Here is a 27,038-nt window from a genome sequence, read left to right as displayed (position 1 = left end):
GTGACCTCTGCCCCCCGGAAGTCAGAGGTCCCCTGCACACCCTCCAAATTCCTTATGGTTGATGCTAAGTCGTGGTTCCGCCTTACTATCAAGAGTCAAGTGGGTCCTTTGCACGACACCAAAGTGTTCTACCCTAGCGAAAGGATCCATGGATTTTACAATTTGATAATAAAACTCTCTACAGAGAGAACGCCCTCCCAGAGCTGGGAGATTAATTTTATCTTTTGTTTTCTCAGCTGCTTCCCTTCCCTTGCATCTCGCCTATTCTTCTTTCCTACTCGCTCCACAGAGGGCAAAGAGGTTTTCACGAAATCACAAAAAACAAGAGGACTTTGATTCCGGAGCAAGAAACCATGGCCCAGGCCGGCAGGAAGCCCACAGCAGCCCGCCCAACAGAGGGTTCAGCATCTGTGCACCCCCTCGAGCCCCAGGATCAAACCGGAGGGCTCATGGCGTCGTGGTACCTCCAGCCCGGGTTCCCTGGCCTTCAGAGGTGATGCCACGTCCTCGTGTGGCCTGACCCTAAGGTTCCTGGGAAGCTGTCAGAGTTGCGTCGGGTTGGTCTGGAATACACCTCAGAGCTGGCCGGGTCCCCTTCCCCAACCTGCTGTCCTCACACAGTTCAGGGTTGGCTTGGTCCGAAATAGACTGAAAAGAGAAGGAAGAAATGATTGGGACACCAAATCTCCTCTCAACCCCAACGGTCCGCTTTGCGGTCTCGGTGGCTCTCGCTCATTGGGGGAGCAGCGGAGGAGGGACCTGGGGGTGGCAGGAAATAACCCTCCCGATCAAAGTGGATTAGAAATGCTCTAGAAAACTCTACCGACAAATCAGGACAAACATCACACCAAGGTCTTGAATCACAGGATGTTTACCTACTAAAATGCCCATGGCAGACAAAGACTAAGTACCACAAAGTACCTGAGACAAAAAAAAGAAGGGAGGGAAGGAGGGAGAAGAATAAAAAGGAGCCTGGAGTCCCGGCAACCGGGGATCCCAGGGCCACAGGCGGAGTGTCTCGGCGGAGGGGGGCCGTGCGGGAACGTCCGTTGGCCTCTGGCTTCACACCTCGGCTTCTGCGGAGCAGACCTCGGCGGCGGTGATGGCGATGCCGATGGCGAGGCTGCCGTTGTCGGAGAAGAGCTGGGCCAGGGAGGTGTTGAGGACGAGGCAGTCCCCATCGGTGATCACCGAGTCCACGCACTCGAGAACGGACCGGGGGGTGGCCTCCCACTTGAGACGCCGGTGGTTTCTGTTGAGCTCCAGGCGGTAGGTGAAGCAGTCGGCCTGGGTGGGGGTCCCGATCAGCATCATGGTGGCAAAGAACTGGGGGTGCCCTTCGTGCCTCTCCTGTTTCCTGAGCACCAGCAGGAAGTGGTGGCCGAGGCAGGAGTGCACGATGATCCAGTCGGCTGGGGCGGGGAGGTGCATGTCCGTGGCCAGGAAGACTATCTCCGCTCCCTGGAGGATGTCAACCCTGTGCATCTGCCGCAGGTGGGGCACCACCACCTCCAGGTGGCCTTCCCACTGGCAGGAGAACAAGGGGCACGTGCAGGGTGTCCCCTGGGCGGCGTGCAGCCCCGCCTCCTGGTGGCGGAGGTGGTGGGGGCGGGCGTGGTGGCGGAGGTGGTGGTGGGGGCGGTGGGGGCGGTGGTGGTGGGTGAGGTGGTGAGGGGGGAAGCCGCCTTGCTCTGGTGCGCTCTGAGTGACGGCGCGTCGGCTGGACACATACTGCGGGAGAGAGGAGAGTGTTAGTGGCTGAGGCCAGTCCCTCAGCCTGGCTGAGACTCCCCAGGTGTGCCAAGAGTGGAAAGCAGGCGGCGAAAGCTTTGTTTCTTAAAAACAAAACAAAACCAAACCAAACCAAGGGGCCGGGGCTACCCGGGTGGCTCGGTCGGTCGAACATCCGACTCTTGATTTCGGCTCCGGTCACCATCTCACGGTTCGTGAGTTCGAGCCCCACGTTGGGCTGACCCGTGCAGCGCCTGCTGGGGATTCCCTGTCTCCCTCTCTGCATGCCTTCGCTGCTCCCCTGAGCACACCATGCGTTCTCTCTCTTTCTCTCTTTCTCTCTTTCTCAAAATAAATATTAAAGCCACCACCCCACCAGAAACGAGGGGAAACTGCCAGACTGTTCTCCAAAGTGGCAGCACCATTTTGTATTCCCGTCGGCCGGGTAAGAGGATTCCAGTGTCTCCCCGTCCTCGCCAACACTTGTGACTATCCGATTTGACAGATGCTTTCATGAGACACAATTAAATTGTCCTGAAGGTCTTGCCGGATCTAGGTGCTGAGACACTGTTAAATCTTCTCCACGTCATGTCATTTTGGTATAGGATCTAAATTGTGCCAATTAAAAACGGAAGCTCCTGCAAAAAATTCCTTTCGCGAAGAAGATATTTTCCAAAGCTAACAGCATGTTAAAAAAAAAACCCAAAAACAAACCCCTAAAAAAAATTGAGGTAGATGCCTTGGATGGTTGAGATTCTGAAACTTGAGTCCAAGAAAAGACAATATTTATGTCTTTCTGATTCCTTAACAAAATACTGAAACAAATAGGCAATTTCCCCCTTCAACGTGCATTATGATGGTCATTAGTCATAAAGACAAAAAGCAATTTTTTTTTTGCTTTTTTAATACCGCTAATATTTTTGTGCAGGCATTAGAAGCCAATGGAATTCCTCCCCTCCCTTTCTTATCATTGATATTATTATATTTTTTTACGTTTAATTATTTATTTTGAGAGAGAGAGAGAGCGCGAGAGAGAGAGGGAGAGAGACAATCCCAAGCGACTCCGCACTGTCAGCACAGAGCCCGACGCGGGGCTCGAACTCACAAACTGTGAGATCATGACCAGAGCTGAAATCAAGAGCCGGCCGCCTAACCGACTGAGCCACCCAGGCGACCCCACTGCTATTCTTATTAGAACAACGCTGCGGTAAGTGCCTGTTTGTCCTTCCAGTGCTGCCAGGGGTTGTGCCGTCTTGGGTGCCCTCCCCTGGGTCCTCAGGAGGGATGCAGAGCTGATGATGTGCAACTTGGGCCACAGTTCCCAGGCAGGGAGCCTCATCTGTGACTCCCGGGACTTCGCCCTTACCCCCGACCGCCCCCCCCCACCGGGCACATTTCTGCCCTGTTCCAGGCTCACTGCTCCAAAGCAGCTTCCCAGGGGCTCAATGAGAGGAAGCCTCCACCCTGAGACTCTCCCGATCCTTTGTTCCCCGTGGCAGTGTGTCCACAAACACCCCCCCCCCCCCCCCCGCCCCAGGAGCTGTGATGGCTCTTGCTGTCTCTGGCCCGGACCGTGAGGGTGCTTAGGGGGATCGGCTGTGAGCAGGATGAACCGTGTTTCTGGCTGTGGGTGGCACAGACATCAGCGTGCGCCTCATTAATTGTGATTTTTGCAAGGCTCCTCCCTGTGACCCGAGGACTACGGTTCCTATTTTTTCAGTTGAAGAAACAGGCTTCCGTGGTTGCGTGCCCAAGGTTACAAAGCTTGGCCGTTTTGACACCCCCCTGACTCTGAACACGGCAGCCCCGCTCCCCCCCTTCTCCCTCCCTGAAGCTCTCCCTGCCTCCAGTTCCTCCTCCATTCCTGGAGTTCCAGCTCGGGTTCCTTGAACTAGCCTTGTGGGACCGGGGCCGTGCAGTGAGGTGGCACCTCGCGGGGCGCTCGGGGCACGAGGCCATCCCGGGGCAGCCGGCCTCTGGGCGGAACTCAGGCACCGTGTCCCTTGTGCCCCGGCTCTCCAAGCCCTATCAGGACTGCAGGTGCCTTTGGACCCTTGCCTCCTCCTCTCGGTTCCTTTCGTCCCCAACGTGGAGAGTTTGAGGGTGAAGGTCTGCCTTCTGACTCGTGCCACTGTGGCTGCCAGGGTGCCCGTCTCCCTGGGCTCGAGGCTGGCTAATGGTGGAGGCCTGGCTGGCTTCCCTTTCTTTAGGGTATCCTGGGCCCCACCCCCCCCTCCGCTGCGTACACACCCCCCACATGGTGTGCGGGTCGCCCTGTGGCCCGGGTGACCTAGAGGCAGGCGGGCGTCGCACCAGCTCTGCTCTGGGGTTGTTCGCTCCAGGTGCCAGTTTCTGCGCCCTGCCCGGGGACGGCAGCCGACCTGGGGGGTGAGCCACAGGGGCCTTTCCGTGGTTCCTGCGCTGTTCCTGGGCGGAAGCGGAGGGGCAGCGTGCCGTCACCCATCCTGCACCCCTGCCAGGCCCATGAGGGAGGCTGTGTTCCAGAATCCTGCTAGTGATGGGTCTGACTTCCCCTCTCGTGTTAAATACAGGAAAGGGGACTGACTAGTAGGTAACCTCTGCTAGGAATTAGGCACTGTGGAAAGTTGGTATTACTTCATTTAATTTTTCACAGGAAAGATCAATTCCTCTTTATTTTTTTAACGTTTATTTATTTTTGAGACAGAGAGAGACAGAGCATGAACGGGGGAGGGGCAGAGAGAGAGGGAGACACAGAATCGGAAGCAGGCTCCAGGCTCTGAGCGGTCAGCACAGAGCCCGACGCGGGGCTCGAACTCACGGACCGTGAGATCGTGACCTGAGCCGAAGGTGGACGCTTAACCGACCGAGCCACCCAGGCGCCCGATCAATTCCTCTTTAAAAGACAGATGAAAAACTTAAATCTGGCTTAGCTCCTACCTGCCTGCTGGTGGCATGTACCATTCAGTCAGTGGGAGAGGGGGAGTTTCTCGTATCCCTTGGGAACGTACAAAAGCCCAGGGCTCGCACACTGTCGGCCACATGCCAGGGTCCCCCCACGTCTTTCCAACAGACTCAGGCCTGGCAGTGGGGTTCGTCTGCTGGGCTCAAGAGGACCGGTCTCGGCCTCTCACGGAAAGCCCCAAACGCGGTCCCCTCTCCCAGCCTCTGAGAAGCTCCTCTCTCTCACTTTGTCTTTACAACAATCACTAGAGAAACATATTATATTAGTCTTGCAGATGAAGAAACCTGGAGATGTTGAGTCCCTTGCCCAAGGTGACGTGGCTCATAAGGGGTGCCGCTGGGAACAGAGCCCAGATCAGTCAAAGGTGACAGAGATCAGAGTCTGTGATGATCACAGGCTGGATGTCTGCAGACTCTATTCTGTTTCACTGTTTATTTGTCCGTAGCCCTGATTAAGTCAGTTTCCCTATCAACAAAATACGTATCTCAAAGGGTTGTTTGGGGATCGAAGGAAATAATGCTTGTGAGACAGCTTTAATAACTACATCAAATTATTACAAGTATTGCAATACTTGTTAGTAAGTATTACATCAAGATGGCATTTCCCTTTAGATGTGGATTTGGGTGATTACTTCCGGTGGCCTTCTGCCTCAGTCCATGCCTGCCTGTGTCTGTCCTGGCCAGATGATCTTTGCACTTGGGCAGCACTCTGGACTGAACACAGGCCAACGTAAGGGCCTGGAAACCCCAGCATTGCACTTGGCCTGGGGCCTCCTGTCCCCACACAGACCCATGATGGCAGAACATCCTGAAATTCCCGTCGCAGAAATGGGTCTCTGGGGGTCCTGGTAGAGATGGAGAAGAGGTGGCAAGATATCACCGGTGCTCAGGGGAAGTCATTAAGGGGCCCAAGAGACACAGCTTCCTGCGGTAGAGCGAGCGCTCCTGCGCGCTCAGGATGGGGCCGGTGGTAAGTCCCACTCTTGTCCAACCAGGGGACCTTAGCAACGGCCCTTCCACCTTGCTTCCTTGCTTCCTTCGGCCTCATCTTCCACTAGCCTTTTCATTTTTTAATTGCTGCTGGGTGACAAAGCCCAGGGCACAATCTGAAGCCACTGAAGTGAATGACTATGCAAATAGAGCGGGACACTATCAACTCAGGGAGCCCCTGCGATCGCTGTGCCCCAAGAAGGCTCTAGGAATAAACCCAGCCTTAATTCTTCCCCTTCTTCCTGCTCCATTTTCTGATGCAAAATATGTTTCGTTTAGACGATCTTCGGGTGAGTGAGGTCACAGGGTTTCTGGCAGGGAGAAAGGATTCTTTTAATTGGCAAAATGCTAATCGTTTTGGAAAATGAATTCTAATCTTCCCATCTAATACAGCGGATGTGTGAGTAATTACTTTCCTTCACTAAACTGTTAATGCAACATTAGTGATTACGCTAATTAAAACTAATGAACTCTTACAGGCTGATAAACTCCTCAGTCAGTCAGCAGATGCCTTCCTCCCATTGGCTGTATTTAACTTCCCATTTGGAAGAGAGATCTTGAATTAACCTTTAGAATAATGTGCAAAATTGGGTTTAGAAGTGTTAGGCTTTATGGACTGGGTATAATTCTTTCCCCAAGCATTAGTGAGACCATTTCCACTGAGGGTGTAATTGAATTTAAAAAACGCCTTCCTTAATTTGATCAGCCACACTCCTATGGTTGGTAATGGCTCTCTCTCCAAATCCTGGCCTCCAAAGAGGACAACTGCCCCTGGAAAATCTCAGAAAAACCTTTCTGCTCTCTGTGGCCAGCAAGCCCTGCTTGCTACTGTATTTCAGCTGGGGGAGGGTTTGCACCCAATTTCAAATGATAGGCATTTGCTTAGACTTTGCTCACCCAAAGTCTCTTTAGTGAGAGCGACTTAAGGGGGGGTGTGGGGGAGGGGAGAGCAACATGCTTATCAGTGCATTTCACACCCAGGGCTGAAAAGCAGGTGGGGAGGGGGTAAAATTTCAGGGTAGGTGTCAGAGTTTGGGGATAACGTCAAGGCCTGCACCAAGTTTGTAATCAGGGCTGCTAAGAAGAGGGAATAATTGTTAGCTACCCTAGGTCCCACTCTGCGGTGCCTAAAAATTCTCACTCTTTCGAGGAGGGATGGTCAAGGCTGAAGGCTGAGCTTTGCCTGGTCTATTTTCCCCGGACACCTTGGCCCTTCCCCTCTTTTCGTCAAAACCTACCGTGACTGTAGACGTGCCCACAAAACCCAGGAGGACTCTGGAATGCCTTCCAAGCAGTCAAAAAATACGCTGAGAGCAGAAAACAACAGTGGGACTCTTGTCACCTGGGATAGAACATCTTCATTAGAGAATGTGTCCCATGCTCCATTTCCCCCAGACTTAGTTATACTTGGGACACAGATGGATGAGATCTTCCTGTGGACAGCATGGTAATGTCCATGATTTTCTTTGAAATATTTTAGTGGGAGGGATGTGGTATAAACGTGAACCTTTTTAACCAGACTGTAGAGGCTATCAGTTCCCTAATCAGAAGTCACTCTTTGAGGTGATTATCTGACACGTTAGCAGGAAGGCCACACTCCAGAGATGACAACTGCCATTGCCTCAGTATCCATATTTCTGATCCACACCAGATGCTGCTAATTAACATTTCGCAGAGGCTTTCGTTGGTGAAATTGGGGGTTAGTTAGTCAGAATAACGAAGGCTAGAAATGGACTTGCCTGTATGAAATTCATGGTTTTCAAGCCATGAAGATCGGTTTAAGTATTGCAGAGAGATCCTTCATTGTAGGGGTGGGCCTGGAAGCTTATTCCCCAAACATTGCTGTATCTGGCCACCGAGTCAAGGCCCATCTCTAAGAATACCAGATTCTTGCCTCCGTTACATCATTGCACACACAGTTTCTTTTACCGATGAGCAAAATTATGTAAATTCAGCAGGGAGATATGGGTTAGCAGACACACAGAAGGCTTGGGCCTTGGGATATATGTATGCCGTTAACTAATTGGAAAAGAGGACAATGAAAACGAAAATTTTGGTGAACCAAACTTTTTTTTTTTAATTTTTTTTTTTTTAACATTTATTTATTTTTGAGACAGAGAGAGACAGAGCATGAACGGGGGAGGGGCAGAGAGAGAGGGAGACACAGAATCTGAAACAGGCTCCAGGCTCTGAGCCGTCAGCACAGAGCCCGACGCGGGGCTGGAACCCACAGACCGCGAGATCATGACCTGAGCCGAAGTCGGACGCTCAACCAACTGAGCCACCCAGGCGCCCCTGAACCAAACTTTTTAAGAACCAAGATCCATGGGCAAAGAGCAGTGAGAGGAGTCCATACACGTGTCTGTACGCACACCAGTCCTATGATTTCGAAAGCCTCTTGACCCGCCTGGTCAGGTATACATCCAGGACAGTCTCACTCTGTGAGGAGCGGGCAAGGAATATGTGGGTGACATTCTGAGAACAAAACCTAGGACTCAGATCTTGAGCTCTCAGGGCCCTTGTTTAGTTCCTAGGCCCTGGCTCTTGGCTGCCCGGGGCTGGTTGATTTATACATAGTTTCCTGCCTTTTGAGAGCCTTCAGGATGGGGACTTGTTGCCCACACGTCCTCACTGCTCACATGGTGCCTGACACGCGATAGATGCTTGATACGTATTTGTGCCATCCATCGGGCTATTAGTGACACCTTCACGTATGAGGATCATGTTGGCTCTTGTCCTTTATAGCATTTAGGTGGCTCAGCCACAGTCCCGACTGATGTTGTCTGAGACCAATAAGCCTCCATAATATGGATGCCGCCTCTCTCTCTCTGCCCTGTGGAGTCAAACGGCAGTTAAGACCTGTCCGGCTCACGCTGAAATTACTAGCTCGCGGCCTTCTCTCCTCAGCTAGGGTGGACGCCATTGAGGGCAGGGGCCGTATTTAGTTTGCCCAGTGCCTAGCCCAGTGATGGGCAAATCCAGCACTTGGAAGAATCTGGCATCGGGTAAACTCTCCATCAGCTTTTGTTGCTGGAGTAAACGAATGCGTGAATGATGTATAAATGGAACCCTGTTCTGGACCGTATCCTTGGAAAGGCTGTTTGTTTTCAGGTGGAGGCCCTGTCCTGCGCCTTTTATTTTCGGCTGCTACATTCTCAGGAGTGCGTAGGGGTGTGTGTGTGTCCTTGTGAGTCCATGGCCGTGGGCTTATCAGGAAGGTCTCCTGGCAGCCCCTTACCCAGAACCCAGCGGTGATGGGACACAGAGTAGGCGCGGGGCTCTGGCCAGGAGGAGGACACCGAGGACAGTGCTCAGCTGCTGTCGTAGGCCATGAAATAAAAGCCTTGAGGAACAAACTTTTCATGTCAGAGGGGTACTTTATTTGCTTTTACTTTTTTTACAGAGGTTACTCTAAGCCTCAGACATTCCTTTTATTAATAGCAGATTGCTCTTTACAAGTTGTTTGAGAAGGACAGGCCGCTCGATCGACCCAGGAAATCTGTCCGCTTGCTAGACTGATCTAGACCCACTTTCCCCTCCCATACCTCGGCAAGACCGCTGACGTAGCAAAAGGCTGAATGCACCCATATACTCTTCTGGCTATACCCCTCCTCTTGAGGTGAGGCACTGATGGGTTGTGCCTGCCCGGAGCCCTTGAACCGACCCTTGGAGACCACATTCCAGATAACGGAGATCCTGTATTCCCTACCCAATGGCTCTAAGTCAACGTCCTGTAGCTGTGCTATTTCTGGGACCCAACATCCAGAAGGTGGACCATTAGACATGAGATATGGCCCATGGATGACTATTTTGGGGGGATATGCACAGAGTTGGGATGTGTGGCCTGTGGAGGTTCATTTGCCTTTGCCTGGGACCTGTCACAGTGCCAGACTAAGCCTCATGACGAAGAACGCAAGACAGGCCACTGGCTGGGGGTCGTGGCCATGCAGATCATTCCGGAAGGGGGAATTCCTAAAGGGGGAGGATAGAACATATTTTAAGAGTCTCTTACCTTGATTTGTACTCATAAGTATCTGAACTTGGAAGCGTGTGAACCTCCATCTGCAGTTTGGCCTTGAGCCCTGCAAACGTCAGGGGCGGGCCTGCAGTCCCACCACGTAGTCAGAGGAGTGCCTGTCCGTCTTCATTTACTCTCTGGCTCTGCCTTTCATCTGCGAGATTTTGAGCCTGCTGATGAGTATTATGAATCTTGCAGATGAAAGGACTTTTTCTTAAAAGCAACTTTTCGCGTACTGACATTTTTATATCTGCATTTGGCAAGCGAAACCCGGTGCCTGGGTGAGCCGTTCAAAGGTTAAAAATAGGGGCGCCTGGGTGGCTCAGTCGGTTAAGCGGCCGACTTCCGCTCAGGTCATGATCTCGCGGTTTGTGGGTTCGAGCCCCGCGTCGGGCTCTGTGCTGACAGCTCGGAGCCTGGAGCCTGCTTCCGATTCTGTGTCTCCCTCTCTCTCTGCCCGTCCCCTGCTCATGCTCTGTCTCTGTCGCAAAAATAAATAAACATTAAAATAATAATAATAAAAATAAAGGTTAAAAATAGATGAATCGAAGCCCCGTTAACGTGAGCATCTCCTTAGGAGGAAGGAGAGAGTGACGCAAGGGGGGTGTGCCCAGCCTGCTGCGAGAACCACCTCGCCCAGTCTGCACAGGCTCAGGCTGCGGGCCTCGGTGCCGCTCAGGGTTATGGGTACGGTAGGAGCCGGTGCCGGAACCTGGGACGGGGGCCTCTTGCTGAAAATGGCTACGTGCCCACAGGCCGACGTCACAAGTTGTGAGGGGCAGAGGTGTGTCCTCGGTGTTCTGGGACCTTCTGGTGGCCAGGCTGCTCCCCCGGTCTCCAGGGACTCCACAGATTCAGCCTGCTCTGCCAGAGCTCCGTACCTTCCTCAGCCTTTTCGCCTGGAGCACCCTTTGTCCTGGCTAAGTTGTATTCCTCCTCGGCGCGTTCCAAACTCTCAACGGGTTGGTCTGTGGCTGGTATATTTCCTTTGTAACACACAACACGCTTATTCGAGGTCCAGGTTTCCTGTTAGACCGTGAGGTGAGCTCCAGGTGGGCGAGCATTATATCTGTGTTAACCCCGCTGTATCCCCAGTGACAGTAGCGTAGGAACGTGGTAGGTTCCCCAGAAACATTTTTGGAGAAGACGAATGAACGACCCCTCCCCATTGACCTGTTATACTAGCATAATCTGACCACTTTTCACCGTCTGGCTGCTACTCCCCTAGGGCAAATCTCCCTCATCACCTCTCTGGGCTTTACCAGAGCCTCCTGACTAGTTGTCGTGGGGCTGAAAGGTGGACCCCCGAAATAGGTCAACCTCCTAAGTTCTGGAACCTGTGAATGTGACTTTATCTGAGCAAAAGGGGGCTTTGCTGATGTAAATAAGTTCAAGATCTTGAGATGAAATCATCCTCGATTATCCAGATAGGCCCTCAGTCTAACGGCAAGCATTCTTAGAAGCGACGGAAGAGGAGACATAGGCGGAAGAGAAAGCCGCAGAGGGGAAGACCATGTAAAGATCAAGGAAGAAGTTGGAATGATGTGGCCGCAAGTCAAGGAATGCCTGGAGCCACCAGAACCAGAAGAAGCAGTGAAGGATTTTCTCTTAGAGCCTTCAGAGAGGATGTGGCCCTTCAGAGGGGAAGTGACCAGGTCATTTCACCCAAAAGACCAAAACACCTTCCTTCAGAATTTTGGCCTCCAGAACGGTGTGAGAAATTTTCTGTTATTTTGAGCCATCAAGCCGGTGATAATTGTATGGTAGCCCTGGGAAACTAATACATGAGTCTCCCTGTGTCCGTTCTTGCCTCATACGGACTGTAATTTGTCTCACCAAGTATTTTAATGGATTTCCATCCCATTCCGAATAAAGCCAAAGATCCCTATCATGGCCACCAAGAGCTGACACACTCTGGCTCCCAGCTAACTCCCTGGCCTCGCCTTTTTTCCCACCCATATCCTCCTTGCTCCCTTTGCTCTAAAGAATTTACCACCTTTTGTGCGTTAAACGTGCTGTCTACACCTGTCGCAGGGCCTTTGCACGCTCTCTTTGCTTAGGACACTATCAGATACCCATGCTGGGTCTCTCTCCCACTTCATTTGCAGTGCTGCTTCGCAAATACCTTCAATCTGAGGCTGCCTTCCCTCCCCTTCACTTACAAAAAACCTCTCTCCATCCTCTTACTCTAATTTATTTTACTCCATGGCATTTATCGACACTATGGAACTATAATGTACATATAGTATATCTATGCATGTGTACTGTACTGTCTTCTCTACTGTAATGTAAGTTTCTTGGGACTAGGAACTTGGCTATCTTGGTTAACTACTGTATCTCTAGAACATTATCTGGTACCTAAAAGAGAACAGCGATTTTTTTTTTTTTTTTCAAATGAATGAATAATTTCCTCTTGGTCTTAAGCTCTTCCATCTTAGAGGACCCGAGCGAAGCGTCCCTGTCACTGGAATGTCGATGTGACTGTCCTCATTCCTGACACCCTGCCCCGGTCTCCCCATCAGAGTTTTGGGCAGCTGTGACTTGCTGGGTTTCTCCCAGCCTGTGACTGCTGAAACCATGGAACTTCTCGTGTCTGCAGGGAACTAGGAAGGCAATGGAGAGAGGCATTCGTTCGTGTGTGTCCTTGATCCCTGCATCAGTAGTATCTCTGAACTACTGATTTGCAGATTCAGCGTTAAGATGTACCAGAAGCATTCCTGAGCTCACTCTGACTAGCTTTCAAAGTGGGCTCATGCTTAGGGTCAGGCCTACCTTACTGTGCATAATGTTAGGCCTGTCCTCCAGAACTTTCTGGCCCGTCCATCCTGGCTCCCAGCCTCCAGATTTCCCACCCCTGATGAATTCACGCCTGCACGCTGTCCTCCTCAAAGGCTTCTAGGCCCATCATGTCCAGGCTGTGAGAGAAGCAAAGGTTCTCTGCATGCCTAGGACCCCCAGAACTAGGAATTCTGGTTTCCTCCCTGAGAACTCGCCTCTTTCCTGGATGATTAAGACTGGGAACTGCTTCACTGTCAGGGAACACTGTCTACACACAGGCATGGATATGGCCTCTAGTCCTTCCGGGATGATCGTCAACTCACAATCCATACGCTAATACCAGAAATGCACAGACCTAGAGCAGAGGACCAGGTTGTTTCACACAAAAGACCATCTTTTGACAGCAGGCTAAATTCCCAAATAATGATCTTTAGCAGATTAGGAGGCCTCCCTAGAAGCTTGTCCTTAAAATAGGAAGTGTGTCATTTGATCAAGAGTAGATGGCAAGTTGGTGCTACAGAGTGGAAAGAAAACATATTTGGGGCGCCTGGGTGGCGCAGTCGGTTAAGCGTCCGACTTCAGCCAGGTCACCATCTCGCGGTCCGTGAGTTCGAGCCCCGCGTCGGGCTCTGGGCTGATGGCTCGGAGCCTGGAGTCTGTTTCCGATTCTGTGTCTCCCTCTCTCTCTGCCCCTCCCCTGTTCATGCTCTGTCTCTCTCTGTCCCAAAAATAAATAAACGTTGAAAAAAAAATTTTTTTTAAATAAAAAAAAAAAAAAGAAAGAAAACATATTTGAAGTCTGACAAACTTGGAAATGAATCCTGGCTTTGCTACTAAAACCCGTGAGACTGTGGACTCGTTAATTAACCTCCCTGTCCTTCAGTTTCTTTATAAGGTGGGGATTATGATGCCATAGGGTTGAAGTGAGGACTGAATGAGATGCAAAGTACATTGTATAGTATCTGGCCCCAAGTAAGGAGATATTCTTACCGAAGTTATCATTGCGTTCACTACTATTATCTTTATCTGGCTAGTGGATGGAGATGTGAGCTAAGGAAATTCACCCTGCGTAATTTCTAGGCCCATAGCTGAGTTAGATGAAGTCGTAAAAACACCAAAGCCCTTCCAAATCTCCCGTAAAGCTCCCTGAAAATTCTCACCCGAGACCGGTGTTTTCACTAGCAAAAGCCTTTTACTATTTCCATCTCATCACTGGCCAACGGATGCTGGTTGCAACGGAGAGAGAGGCTTAATGTATGTAAAGAGCCCGGCTTAGTGCTTGGAACATCGGTGGCCCTCAGTAAATGATTACTGTCACCTTCATCATCGTCGTCACCCGCTAGCATTTTGGTCAGTGCAATGCTGCTACGAAGTTTAATCCTACGAGCAGGTCTGGCCCTTGGTCCTCCCACCTTTCCCACCTGCTCCTCCCTCTTTGCTCCACTGAGGGTCTCTTTTGGAGGCCCGTCACCATGCTGGCACGGCCTGAATGGCACTGCGTAGGTAGTGCCTTCCCTTGAGACCAGCTCTCCCTGCCTAGGAGCGATCTCATACTTTCTATACCTTTAAAGCATGTTTCCTGAGGGAAGTTTGCCCTGTGTGTCTTTCTGTTTCCCCAGAGCCTCCGATCCACGCTGCCCATGGCAGTGATATTCCTGATGGTTTGTACCATCATTATAACACCTAAGCAGGCCTGACATGTGGAAGAGTCCCTGAAAGGGACAAAGGTATGGCCACACCACAATGGCTCAAATGAAACAGACCAACAGTACCAAGTGTTGGCAAGGGTGTGGAGCAATTGAAACTCTCATACGCCTGCTCATGGGCGTGTAAAATGATACAATTACTTGGGGAATTTTTTTTTTTTTCAGTATCCGTTGAAGCTAAATCTGTGCCAGCTCCTTTGACTCAGCAATCCCACCCCTGGGCATATACGTGTGGGGAAACAATTCTTCGTTGATCTCTTCCATTTTTTGCATATCTTGCAAGCATAGCACTGAATGTCCATTATTCCAGACTAGGTTTTCAAGGATGTTTTTATAGTGAACAGCCTTGAAATATAGAGTTAGTGATTCTTTGGAGCAAAGGGCCAGTTTGCTTATAGCCTTGGGACACATACCATATCTGCTTTCGGGATTGAGGGCAGGAGTGCTTGCTGTACATTTTAAGAGATTTGGGTTCCCTAAGCTTTTGTAATAATGCAACATACTGTGTGTGCAGACCTCATCTGGCCCTCTCTGCATAACCCTGTGGGAATTGAGTTTCAAAGAACTGGTGCAAAAATGTGAATGCCTTAAGACAGTCTCTTCAGCAAGTGGTGCTGGGAAAACTGGACAGCGACATGCGGAACAATGAACCTGAACCACTTTCTTACACCATACACAAAAGTAAACTCAAAATGGTTGAAAGATCTCAATGTAAGACAGGAAGCCATCAAAATCCTCGAGGATAAAGCAGGCAAAAACCTCTTTGATCTTGCCCGCAGCAACTTCCTACTCAGCACGTCTCCGGAGGCAAGGGAAACAAAAGTAAGAATGAACTACTGGGACCTCATCAAAATAAAAAGCTTCTGCACAGCGAAGGAAACAATCAGCAAAACTAAAAGGCAACCGACAGAATGGGAGAAGATATTTGCAAACGACATATCAGATAAAGGGTTAGTATCCAAAATCTGTAAAGAACTTCTCAAACTCAACACCCAAAAAACAAATAATCCAGTGAAGAAATGGGCAAAAGACATGAATAGACACTTCTCCAATGAAGACGTCCAGATGGCCAACCGACACATGAAAAAAATGCTCAACATCACTCATCATCAGGGAAATACCAATCAAAACCACAATGAGATACCACCTCACACCTGTCAGAATGGCTAACATTAACAAGTTAGGCAACAACAGATGTTGGGGAGGATGCGGAGAAAGAGGATCTCTTTTGCACTGCTGGTGGGAATGCAAGCTGGTGCAGCCACTCTGGAAAACAGGATGGAGGTTCCTCAAAAAACTAAAAATAGAACTACCCTATGACCCAGCAATTGCACTATCCATGGGATACAGGTGTGCTGTTTCAAAGGGACACATGCACCCCCATGTTTATAGCAGCACTATCAACAATAGCCAAAGTATGGAAAGAGCCCAAATATGTCCATCGATGGATGAATGGATAAAGAAGATGTGGTATATATATACACACACACACACACACACACACACACAATGGAGTATTACTTGGCAATCAAAAAGAGTGAGATCTTGCCATTTGCAACTATGTGGATGGAACTGGAGTGTATTATGCTAAGTGAAGTTAGTCAGAGAAAGACAAAAATCATATGACTTCACTCATATGAGGACTTTAAGAGACAAAACAGATGAACATAAGGGAAGGGAAGCAAAAATAATATAAACACAGGGAGGGGGACAAAACAGAAGAGACTCATAAATATGGAGAACAAACTGAGGGTTACTGGAGGGGAGGGGGGATGGGCTGAATGGGTAAGGGGCATTAAGGAATCTACTCCTGAAATCATTGTTGCACTCTATGCTAACTAACTTGGATGTAAGTTTAAAAAACCAATTAAATGAAAATTAAAAATAAAATAAAATAAAAACCACCTAAATGCCCTTTAAATGGCTACATTATGGTACATTCACACAATGGAATGCTACACAGCTATAGCAAGACAATGATTTCCGCAGCACACACAATAGGAATAAACTTCAAAAATAAGTTGGATAAAGAAAAACTAGACACAGAAGAGGACACACGTAATAATTCTATTTGTATGAAGTTCAAAAGTGTGCAAAACTATGGTGACAGAGGCTTGAACAGCGGTTAGCTTTGTGTGCGGGCATATTGACTGGGAACAGACATGCGGGACACTTTCTTGGGCTGCGCACATTTTAGCTCTCGATCTAGGCGGTGGTTCTATGGATGCGCGCACACACACACACACACACACACACACACACACACACACACGTATAAATCCACCGAGATATTGCTAAGGGTCTGTGCACTTCGCTGTATACTATACGTGGACAAACGAACAAAAGAAAGGAGTGGTGTATGTGGCCATTGTCTCTAGGTCACTGTTAAACGGGCACGTTGTGCAAAGCTTAAGGAAGAACGCTAGAAACCTTTTCTTTCATTTCTCCAGGTGCTCATTTGACCCCTGGATTGATCTGGTTGCCCGTGAGGCTAATAGCTAGGGGATTGGAAGCTGGGGATGGGAGTCACAGCAGGGACGGGCCCTGGACTCAGCAGGTGGGCTTGCGGCTGCCATTCCTAGGGCGACGCAGGGCCCCGAACCCGGAGGAAAAGCAGTTGAAGGTATTCACAGTCATGCCTGGAGTGGTGCAGGCCCAGCCCTTTGGTTCTAGGGGCAGAAGCCCCCCTCTCTGAGCCTAGATTAAGGGGCTGAGGACTGAAACTTGTACCACAGCATGTCAGTGGGTTAGCGGAGGCTAACTGTGGGCTGAATACAGGCTCCCTCCCTCCCTCTCTGCAGTGTGGTTCTCCTCACCCCAGTTGAGGACCAGCACCACCGCCCCGTTGAGAAGCGGCTGACAGCTCTGAGTAAATCCCCGTAAGCGAGGGGGCAGGTGTTTTATTGACTCTAAAGCTTTCTCAGTAGCTGGGTACATATTTAATAAAAATCTTAGGCTTCGGGGGAAGACATGGGAAGGCAGAAGGGAGAACAGTTGCCCTCTGGGCTTGGGAGGTTAGCAGTCTGGCCAGTCCCTAATAACTCATTCATCCAATATTCATCTTTTAAGTTATTACAGTCACCATGTGTCTCTAAGGAACACGTTTATTAGTGTCCACTAAGATAATTAGCCCAATGTACTTCAAGGCAACTGACATTGTTCCCGTAAGTGCATTTCTTTCCAGATTTCTCCATGGCTGCCTTTCAACGTTGGGCCTGTTGTGTTCGTATTTCTCCCATAGTCCCCAGTGGAGGGTGCTCACTTTCTACTGTTGTCCCAGACTCTCCAGCTGGCCCAAGGGGAAGGAGACTGGGAATCCACCTGCGGCCTAGGATTCTTGCAACCTGCACAACGCCTGCAGCTTGGGTTACATCTAGGATCACCCCAGGGGCTGGGCTTGCCTCCCATCAGTCTGCTTTTCCCCATGCTCTAGGGGAATGTTGTAGAAGGGAAGGCATTTGTGGAGCTCTGAGCGATCCAAAGCACCTGCTTTTGTGCCCTGCACGCGTATAAATCCCAGAGCATCTCTCGTAGTTTCACAAACTGCAAAGGTCCTTTCACAGCGGGCTAGACCGGCGCGCCTGAAACACTGCAGTGTGCACACGACCCCCCTGGGCATCCTGTGCAAGCGCAGACTCTGATTCAGCAGGTCTGGGCCGGGGCTGACGTGCTGCATTTCTAACCAGCCTGCGTGTCAGCGCTGCTGGGGCAGACTCCTCTTGGAGGAGGCGGGGAGCCAGACCGGCTCTTCTCTGCCCACTTACGGCCTGCCGGGCATCCCTCTTGGAATCAGATAGAGGATTCTTAATGACCGCAGACATTCCTCTTAACTCTGACACTTTAACAACCTCCAGCCCTCGCAGGTTCCAGAGTACCTTCCCGGAATCGGCTGCCCGATTCCACACAAGACACTGTTTCGTTTGTCAGTCCTCAGGGTCCCCGTGCCCAGAGCTTGGAGCACAGACTGACTTCACAGGCGGGGAAGGAAGGAAGCAAAACTCCGAGGGAATTTTTAAGCACAGAATGGGAAGGTGGTTTATCTTCTTTCTTTTCACTGTATTTAGAGTCATTCTTTCAGAGAGCTCAGCTTTAATTAATAAGTCCTTTACTTTTACGGCTGCCTGCAGTTTCCTACTATTTAGTTAAATTGGGTTTTCACGTTCACAAGTTCAAAGCAGCTTCCTCCTCTTCGTTTTAAGGAGTAATACATAAACAAACATCACTCTCTTCAGCGGCATCCTTCGAGTCCCACACTGTTCTGCTGTTACATGGTGAATTCATTCGTTCATTCGCTCATTCGTTTATTTCACAAATATGTATTGAGCAGCAACTATGTGCTGTGTGTGTTGGGGGGGGTGGGGATAAAATGTTGAACAAAGCAAACAGGGTCCCTGTTGTCACAAAGCAGGTTTTTCTAGTAAGGACAGCAGATGCTTTCAGAGGTCAGGAAGGCGTTTGTAGAGAATGGTCAGGATGGCTTCCTCTCCAGTTTCTGGCAGAGGATTGAGTGCAAATTGCCCTGTCCTTTTTTGCTTTCTCTTCTATTTCTTAAAAAATGTTTGTTTAGGGGCGCCTGGGTGGCGCAGTCGGTTAAGCGTCCGACTTCAGCCAGGTCACGATCTCGCGGTCCGTGAGTTCGAGCCCCACGTCGGGCTCTGGGCTGATGGCTCAGAGCCTGGAGCCTGTTTCCGATTCTGTGTCTCCCTCTCTCTCTGCCCCTCCCCCGTTCATGCTCTGTCTCTCTCTGTTCCAAAAATAAATAAACGTTTGAAAAAAAAAATGTTTGTTTATTTTGAGGGAGAGAGAGGGAGAGAAAATCCCACGCAGACTCTTCACTGTCAGTGCCGAGCCTCATAGGGGGCTTGATCTCACAACTCTGAGGTCATGACCTGAACTGAAATCAGAGTTGGACACTTAACCCACTGAGCCACCCAGGTGCCCCTCGCTTTCTCTTCTCTTAATGTCGAACCCAGCGGGAGGAGAGGGAAGGGCAGAGGGAAAAGAAGGAAGCCTTGGATGGGAGGTGAGGAAGGAGCTAGGATCTACTTTAGAGTCAGGAAAGTGACTGAGCTCTGTGTAAATTACCTGTAAGGGGAGCGGAGTTTGGAAGGAACTTTATCTTCCTCCCCATCCCTTCCCCTATGCCACCACTGTCAAAAGATTCTTCCATGAATCCAATAGTGGAGAATATTTCAGAAGGAAGATAAATTGCTAATGGCACGAAAGCGTTCCTCCATAAAACACAGGAGTGACAAGTCCTCAATCCTCGCCCTGCTAATATACCAACCTCACGACAAGAAGCCAAAATGAGAGGAATTTTCCTCAATTTCTCCGCATTACTAGAATTCAGTATTTGCACAGCACTTGATCTTGGCCAAGCGCTTAACAGTCATTCCCTGGCTCATCGTCGCAAGTCTTGATGAACAGACCTCAGGATAAAACCTACATTGCCTCGTGTTGGCTAAGAAAGGGAGTGGAGGCAGAGAGTGTGTGTGACGGGGACAGGGCAGGGGCACATGGAAAGGAGGCTCATGGAGAAAGGAGATGTGGTCTCTCTCCTTCTTATGAAACCAAGAGCAGCTCTTTTCACCTTTCCAGGACTTTGTGTTCATAACTGTAAAATGAGAACACGAATACTTGCCTCCCCTCCTACGGGAGACTGAGGAGCATGTTAAAATATGCTGTAAAGAGTGAAGTGCATTTGGAGGGAGGTATTATATGGATGCAAATCATGGAAAGGCATGCCCCCAAACACACAGCTGTCCTGACTCACACCTGCTGAGGGCCTGTGCTAACCCCATCACACACATCGTGTCATTTAATCCTCCTCTGGGCTCCCGGAGGTGGATGCCACGGTCACCAGCAGTTTGCAAATGAAGAAATGAGAGCACAGAAAAGGATAAGGGTCTTTCCCAAGACCTTGGGGTTAGCGATAGCGGAACTGGGGTTTGACCCTCAGGAGTCTGGCTTTTGAGCATGGGAACCGAGCCCCTCCCACCCCCCTTGGGCTTCCCACCCCCTCTCTGTGCGCGCAGCCAAAGCTCAATTATCTGCCTGTGGATTATCTGTAGCTATTTCGTTCCATTCCAAGCTGACTTTTCCTGCCATGCAGTCCAGCTCATTGGTTGGCAGGGGGCTTGGGGACTTAGAACTAATCCTAATATTAAGTAAAGAGCAAAGCATAATTAGGAAGATAAATCTTCTGGGGGGAAAAATGGATGTAACAGACTCCAAAGTCAAGCATGGGTAATTTTTCCCATCTTCTAGATGATCTACACCACTGTTCTCCTTTTCTAGCAGATAACTATGGGATGGTGATAGATTTAAAAAAAAAAAACACAACTTTTTTTTTTCTAATTAGAAGGGAATGTGTTCTCATCGCACAACTTTTAGGAAATTGTGCATACTATGAAGAAGAGAAAACTCACAACGCCAGCATGCTAACAAAGAACACTCTTACCATTTCGGTGGGTACTTTTTTCAGTGCCTTTTAAACACAAATACCTAAATACTATACGTGAATTCTTATAAGCTGCTTTTTTCCACTTCATATCATATGGAAAAATGCGTGTCAGAAACGTTGATGAGCACCATCATTTTAATTGGCCCCATTTGGCCTTCGAGAACTCAAGGAGAACTCATAGGGATGTGGCGTAATTGGTTTCATTCAGACCCGGCTACGAGAGTCACGATTGCCACCTACCTCCCATCATTTCCTAGCTCATTCATTCAGCAAACCTGCCAGATGTTGGGATGAAAAGAAAAATGAGATTCAGTTCGGATCCCTGAAGAGTCCACGGTCTTGTGTCAGAGACTCTGCATCGATGTTTTTGTCTGGCCCAATTTCATTGTCTTCTGCGGTCCCCTCCTCTCTTGCCTACACAGGCTAAGAGGTAGCTTTGTCACTGGAAGTGGTCAGGTCTTATTTGCTAACCCCTCCCCCACTTCCAGTCCCTTCCCTTTTTTTTTTTTTTTTTTTTTTTTTTGGCCTCTGGGTTTAACAGTAGCATAAAACTAATTTATAGCTCTTGCCAGGAAGAGGACAAATTTTCATCTCAGCCCGTCATGCGAAAAGCACTAGAACAAATGAATAATTGTTGACCCGCGCTACCTATTAGAGACGGTGCTGGGGTCACCTCGTTTGTTGTTTTAACACATGAAATTAAGGGCCCTGGTGAGGCTTTCCACGGGGACTGAATTGGTAATGAGAACATCGTCTTTGTGGGTGACCTCTCCTAGCGCCACGTTCCTGGCGGGGAGGGGGATGGAGCCTCACCCACGACTGTCCCCCCATCCCCTGAGAAGGGCAGCTTCTGCCTGTGTCCACTTTTGATTGTAGGTTCAGAGCCATTTTAGCCCAGGGTCCTTAATAATTAGCATATGCCTGTAGAGCAATTAGAATAGGCTGGATTCTGTGTGACGTGTTGAGGGGACATGGCCATTGACTTTGCCGTTTTGGCCATCAGGGAGCTCACCAGAACCTGCCATATGTGAAGCCATATGTTTCTGCAATAGAAGAGTTCATGGAGAGAAGCAGGCTGTGCTCTCTTCAGTTGTAGAGAGTTGTAGGAAAAGGCTTGTGTAGGGGGTGACTCTTGAAATGGGCCAGAAACAATAGATGAGGACTGGGTGGTGGACAGATGAGAGGAAACTGCTCCTGGAGGATGGAGAACAGCTTGACCACGGACAGGGGCTAGTCTTCGCCAACTGATGAGGCCTCAGCAGAGGAACGAGAAATAAGGCCGGGCAGGAACCGTACAATCTGATTACTGAGAGCTCTGAAAGCAAGACCGGGGTGGGGGGCAGACGTGGTGGCCGAGGGTTTCACAACACTTTCAATCTGTTCCACATCCTGGATATATGACCATGATACCAAGGCTCTATTGAATGCCTTTTAATACGAGTATCTAAAATGATGACAAATTGTCTTAATTGTCATATGTGTGTGTATAGAGCAGATGCACACAACAGGGGCTCAACGGGTATTTTAGTAACATGTTAAACTAGTCATTCTTATGCCCTCTTTCCAGTCAAGAGCTATGGCCTCGAATCATCACTAGCATTTTTAAAAGTGTTCTCATACCTAGTGTTTCGGGTAATCCTGAGCATAGGTAAGGTCACCCAGTCGCCCAGTCGATGACATTTGCTGGCCGGTATTCCCTATGTTCCAGGCATTGGTCTAGGCCAGCAGATGAAAACGTTAAAGGACAGCAAGGCTGAGTTTCAGTGGAAATTGTGCCTGTCCATGCTGACTCTGGAAGATACAGGTAGCAGGAAGGGAAAATGCTTTTCCTAGGGATTGGGATATCATGCAGGAGAATCAACCAGAGAATTAGTACAAAGAGTAAGAAAATTCAATAAAGTGGCAGGGTTATAGGAGCCTACTTTCTTCCAGCCACTGGGCCCTGACCTGATGACAGTCAGGTTTATAGGGCTAGATCTTTTGGATTGTTGAGTACAGTCCTTGGGCAGAAAGAAGAGTAGCGAAAGCTTCCGGACCGTTAGGGTAATTCTCAACAAAGGCATTCGTACTCTAGCCAGGGAAGCCACTTTCGCTGTTACGAGGAGCCACAGTTCATGTCTTGAAATAGGCAGGGGAAGGGGGGCTAATTAGCTGTGGGCTAATGCAGTATTCTAAAACGGAGATCAGAAGCCTTGGTGAGCCTCGCGAAAGCCTCCGGGTCCTTCCCGTTCCGTATTCAGCACGTTGCCCATCCCACAGACCGACTGGAGCCACTACTAAAGGACAGTGTGAAAATGTGAAATGAGAATCAGCTCGGACAGAGGGGAAATTGGTAGAAACTATAAGCAGTACTTTGCTTCAGCCCGTGTGAATATGTGTCTGCTGTCTCTAAAAACGATGAACGAACAAAAGGAATCTCAGAAAAGATAGAAAATCTGAACACATGAGTTGCTAAGAAGCAACAGACATCGTGGTCACTCCCTCCTCTCCCAGAGCTCTCCCAGGATGCAACCACTAGGCCAGATGGTTTCAGAGGGATTCTTTACCAAGATCTTTACCAAACGAATGACCTTCATCCTGCTTAAATAAAATAATAAAATTTAATGAAGTAACACAAAAAGAAAACCCTAGGCTGATCTCATGAGTATCATTGTAAAAATCTGAATAAAATGGTAGCAGGTCGTATATAGCAGCAGCACGTGGAAAGAATTATATCCCTAGGCCAGAAAGGGTTCATATCAGGAATGTAAGGATGTTTCAATATTTAGAAAGCTATTAAATGATTCACCATTTAAATAGGTCAAAAAGATCTTCCTTGATGTTGAAAAGACATTTGATAAAGTGGAAAATGAGAGAAAAGTATCCAAATCATATATCTGGTTAAGGGACTCGTATCCAGAATACGTAAAGAACTCTTACGACTCATGAACAAAAAGACAGCTAACCCAATTTAAAAATGGGCAAAGGAGAAGTGTTGAATCACTATATGGTACGGCTGAAACTAATGTTACACTGTATGCTAATCAAGCAGAATTTACATAGAGACTTAAAAAAATGGGTAAAGGAATTGAAGGTGCATCCCTCAAGAGAAGATATATAAATGGCCAACAGGCACGTAAAAAGATGCTCAGCATCACTAGCTCTTAGGGAAATGCAATTCAAAACCACAATAAGAAACCACACCCCCTAGGATGGGTAAAGTAAAAAAAGATGATAAGCATTGGTGAGGATACGGAGAAATTGGAACCCTCATACACTGCTGGTGGAAATATAAAATGGTGCAATTGCTTTGGATGACATTCTGACAGAAGGTTAAACACGGAGTTACCCTATAACCCACTAGGTACATACCCAAGAGAAGTGAAAACTTATGTTCACACAAAGACTTTTACAAAAATGGTTATCGCAGTATCATTCATAATAGCTGAAGGCTGGAAAAAAACAAGTGCCCATCAACTGACAAATAAATACACGAAATGTCGTCTATATCCACTCAAGGAATATTATTTGGCAACAAAAGGAATGGAGTATTAACACGTTCCAACATAGATGAATCTTGAAAACATTATCCTAACTGAAAGATTCCAGTCACCAAAGACACAACTTGTATGATTCCATTTGTATGAAATGTCCAGAGTAGGCAAATCCTACAAAGTCGATTAGTGGCTTCCGGGGGCTGGGGGGCTGGGGGGCTGGGGGAAGGAGGGAATTCAGGGCTCTCTAATGGGTATGGGGTTTCTTTTGAGGGTGATGAGAATGTTCTAAAATTAGCTTGTGGTAATGGTTGTGCAACTCTCTGAAGATATGAAAACCAACTGAATTACACACTTTCGAAGGTGTATGAAGTCTATCTTAATAAGACTTATAAGCAATAGAACCAGACAGAAACTTTCTTAACAAGTAGGCCGGTATCATTTATAATGGGCAACCTCGGGAAACATCACTGAAACCTGGAGCAGATCAAGAATGCTCACTGTACTCTTATTCTTTAAGATTCCACAGCAAGTAGCCGAAGCAATTTGACAGGAGAAAAAGTGAGAGGTATAAAGATTCAGAAAGGAAGGGACTAACTGGAAAATTACCATAAACAGTAAAGAACTCAGTAAAGCACAGGTTTAATAAATATAAATTAATAGTTTTCATAAGTTCAAACACAAACTAGTTATACACATTAAAAACAATACCTAGGAATACAGTTTACGAGAAACATTCACAAGCTATAAGAAAAAAAAAGTTTAAAATGCTACTGAAGAACGCAAAGAATTGAATAAATAAAAAATATGATCTATTCAATAGGATGGTTCAATTTGATAAACATGTTGACATTCCATAAATTTAAGAAGACCATCACAAATGCGTGATTGGGTTAAAATAGGCTAAACACAACCAAACAAGTTGATTTAAAAAGTTTATACATATAAAAAAAAAAAAAAGCACGCGATTATAGTCAGGACATTACGGAAAAGTGAGTGGCAGTGAACGAGACTAGCTGACCGACTTGTTTTAAAACCAAGAATGAGTTACAGTAATGAAAGCAATGTGGTTCTGCTGTGTGACAAAACAAACAGGCCAGCGGAACAGCACAGAGTTCAAAAATACACTCACATAGATATGGGTCTATTTAGTACACTTAGTAGAGCAGAAAGTCACCACTGCATATCATTAGAGAAAAGACTCTCCAGCTCTCCTAAAATGTGCATCTCCGTTGATCCACAGAAGTGAGCTGAGAGAGAGCTTATGGACCTGGGGAAGATAGTGTGTGTAGAAAAGTCAGGACACAGCAGTGACCTGCTTAGGCCGTTGGCCAGACGCCACATGGCAGCAAGAATTCTTTTTATTTTTATTAAAAAAAAATTTTTTTTTAACGTTTATTTACTTTTGAGACAGAGAGAGACAGAGCATGAACGGGGGAGGGGCAGAGAGAGAGGGAGACACAGAGTCGGAAGCAGGCTCCAGGCTCCGAGCCGTCAGCCCAGAGCCCGACGCGGGGCTCGAACTCACGGATCGCGAGATCGTGACCTGAGCTGAAGTCGGACGCTTAACCGACTGAGCCACCCAGGCGCCCCGGCAGCAAGAATTCTTAATAGTTGTGTCATTATGGATAGATGAAAACAGCTAGAAAGCATGCCCGCCAGATCCAACCATCGACGGCACACAGGCTCTCTGTGTATCAGCTCACAAAGGCTAATTATTAAAATTTCAAGAATCTTGTGAGCTGATTATGAAGTGCACCCATTGTTAAAATTAAATTATGTAAAATAATTAGATAAATTATATTAAGGACAATGGTAATACGGGACAGTTGGGTGGCTCAGTTGGTTAAGCATCCGCCTCTGATTTTGGCTCAGGTCGTGATCTCGCGGTTCCTGAGATCAACCCTGCATTGGGCTCTGTGCTGGCGGTGTGGAACCTGGTTGGGGTTCTCTCCCTCCCTCTCTCTCTCTCTCTCTCTCTGCTCCTCCCCCCCACGCTCTCTCTCTCTCTCAAAATAAATAAAACTTAAGAAAAAAAAAAAAAGAACAAAGGTAATAAATACTCCAAACTCATCACTTCCTGATTATTTTGCTTACATGTATTCTTGAGGTCATTCACATATCAATAAATCTGTATTTGTATCTTTGTATGGTGGAAATACGAAATACTGGTAAGCATCTTCTCCCAGCTTCATGAAAAATGACACATTGTAGCTTGAAATTAACTACGGCGGGGGCATTTATACCATGGAAATTGGCAAATGCTGGAAACCAGGGCTCAATTTTCTGGGTTTTTGATTGTCTAGACTAAAGAAAGCGATGGGGAAAATGTTAGTAAGGCACAGTAAACTTAAAAGTGTGTTGTGTGTGTACCTGTTACTATTTGTGGGATAGCACACAGTGTTGGGAAGTTTAGTATTCTAAAATCGTTATTCAGTTCAGCCAAGAGGTCGTTCGCGTCACTGATGAGTGAGTGATATTCTGACATTTACCTTTGTGGTTTCACTTGCGTCTCATTAGCATAAAAGCAACTGTCAACTAACAGTCATATGGAAATCACACGTATTCATCAGTGGTGTGGTGGCTTCTCGTTGTAATCTGATTTTATTAAGCAGTGGCTGAATTGCACCCATAGGTTGCCTAGGGGTACAAGAATTCAGCAAACCCTGCGAAGGCATTCTGCGCGGCTGTGTGGAATTTACAACTAAAAACTATTGCATATTTTATTAATTGTATTAAAATTGTGTCACGCATCCTTTATGTTACTGAACCTGTGTACATATGTGTATGCAGGCTTCTCCCCGCCCCCCCACAAGAGCTGCTTGTTAAATATCTACCAGAATATCACTTCGTTGGCCCCTCAAAACTTGGACACAATTGTGGGCAAAGGCAGGGAATCTTTAGGTTGGCTAATGTTAACTCTCCACTCTTGATGG

The 27,038-nt window shown here is 48.1% G+C and overlaps 1 protein-coding gene across 1 annotated transcript in view; it reads right to left on the bottom strand.

Moving 5' to 3' along the window:
• Positions 1-1,062: 1,062 nt before the first annotated feature.
• Positions 1,063-27,038, bottom strand: part of SIAH3 (siah E3 ubiquitin protein ligase family member 3) — a 67,234-nt gene continuing 41,258 nt past the window's right edge. Inside the window, exon 2 of the mRNA XM_047080431.1 lies at positions 1,063-1,731. Coding sequence (XP_046936387.1) covers positions 1,063-1,731 — 669 coding nt within the window. The remainder of the gene's footprint in view (positions 1,732-27,038) is intronic.

The sequence above is a fragment of the Lynx rufus genome, unplaced genomic scaffold (genome assembly GCF_022079265.1).
Source record: "Lynx rufus isolate CCGP_SWC_20201006 ecotype Redwood Valley unplaced genomic scaffold, mLynRuf1.p SCAF_1, whole genome shotgun sequence".
Lineage (NCBI taxonomy): Eukaryota > Metazoa > Chordata > Mammalia > Carnivora > Felidae > Lynx > Lynx rufus.
The sequence above is the reverse complement of the archived record's forward strand: the minus strand, read 5'-3'. Positions and strand labels throughout refer to the sequence as shown.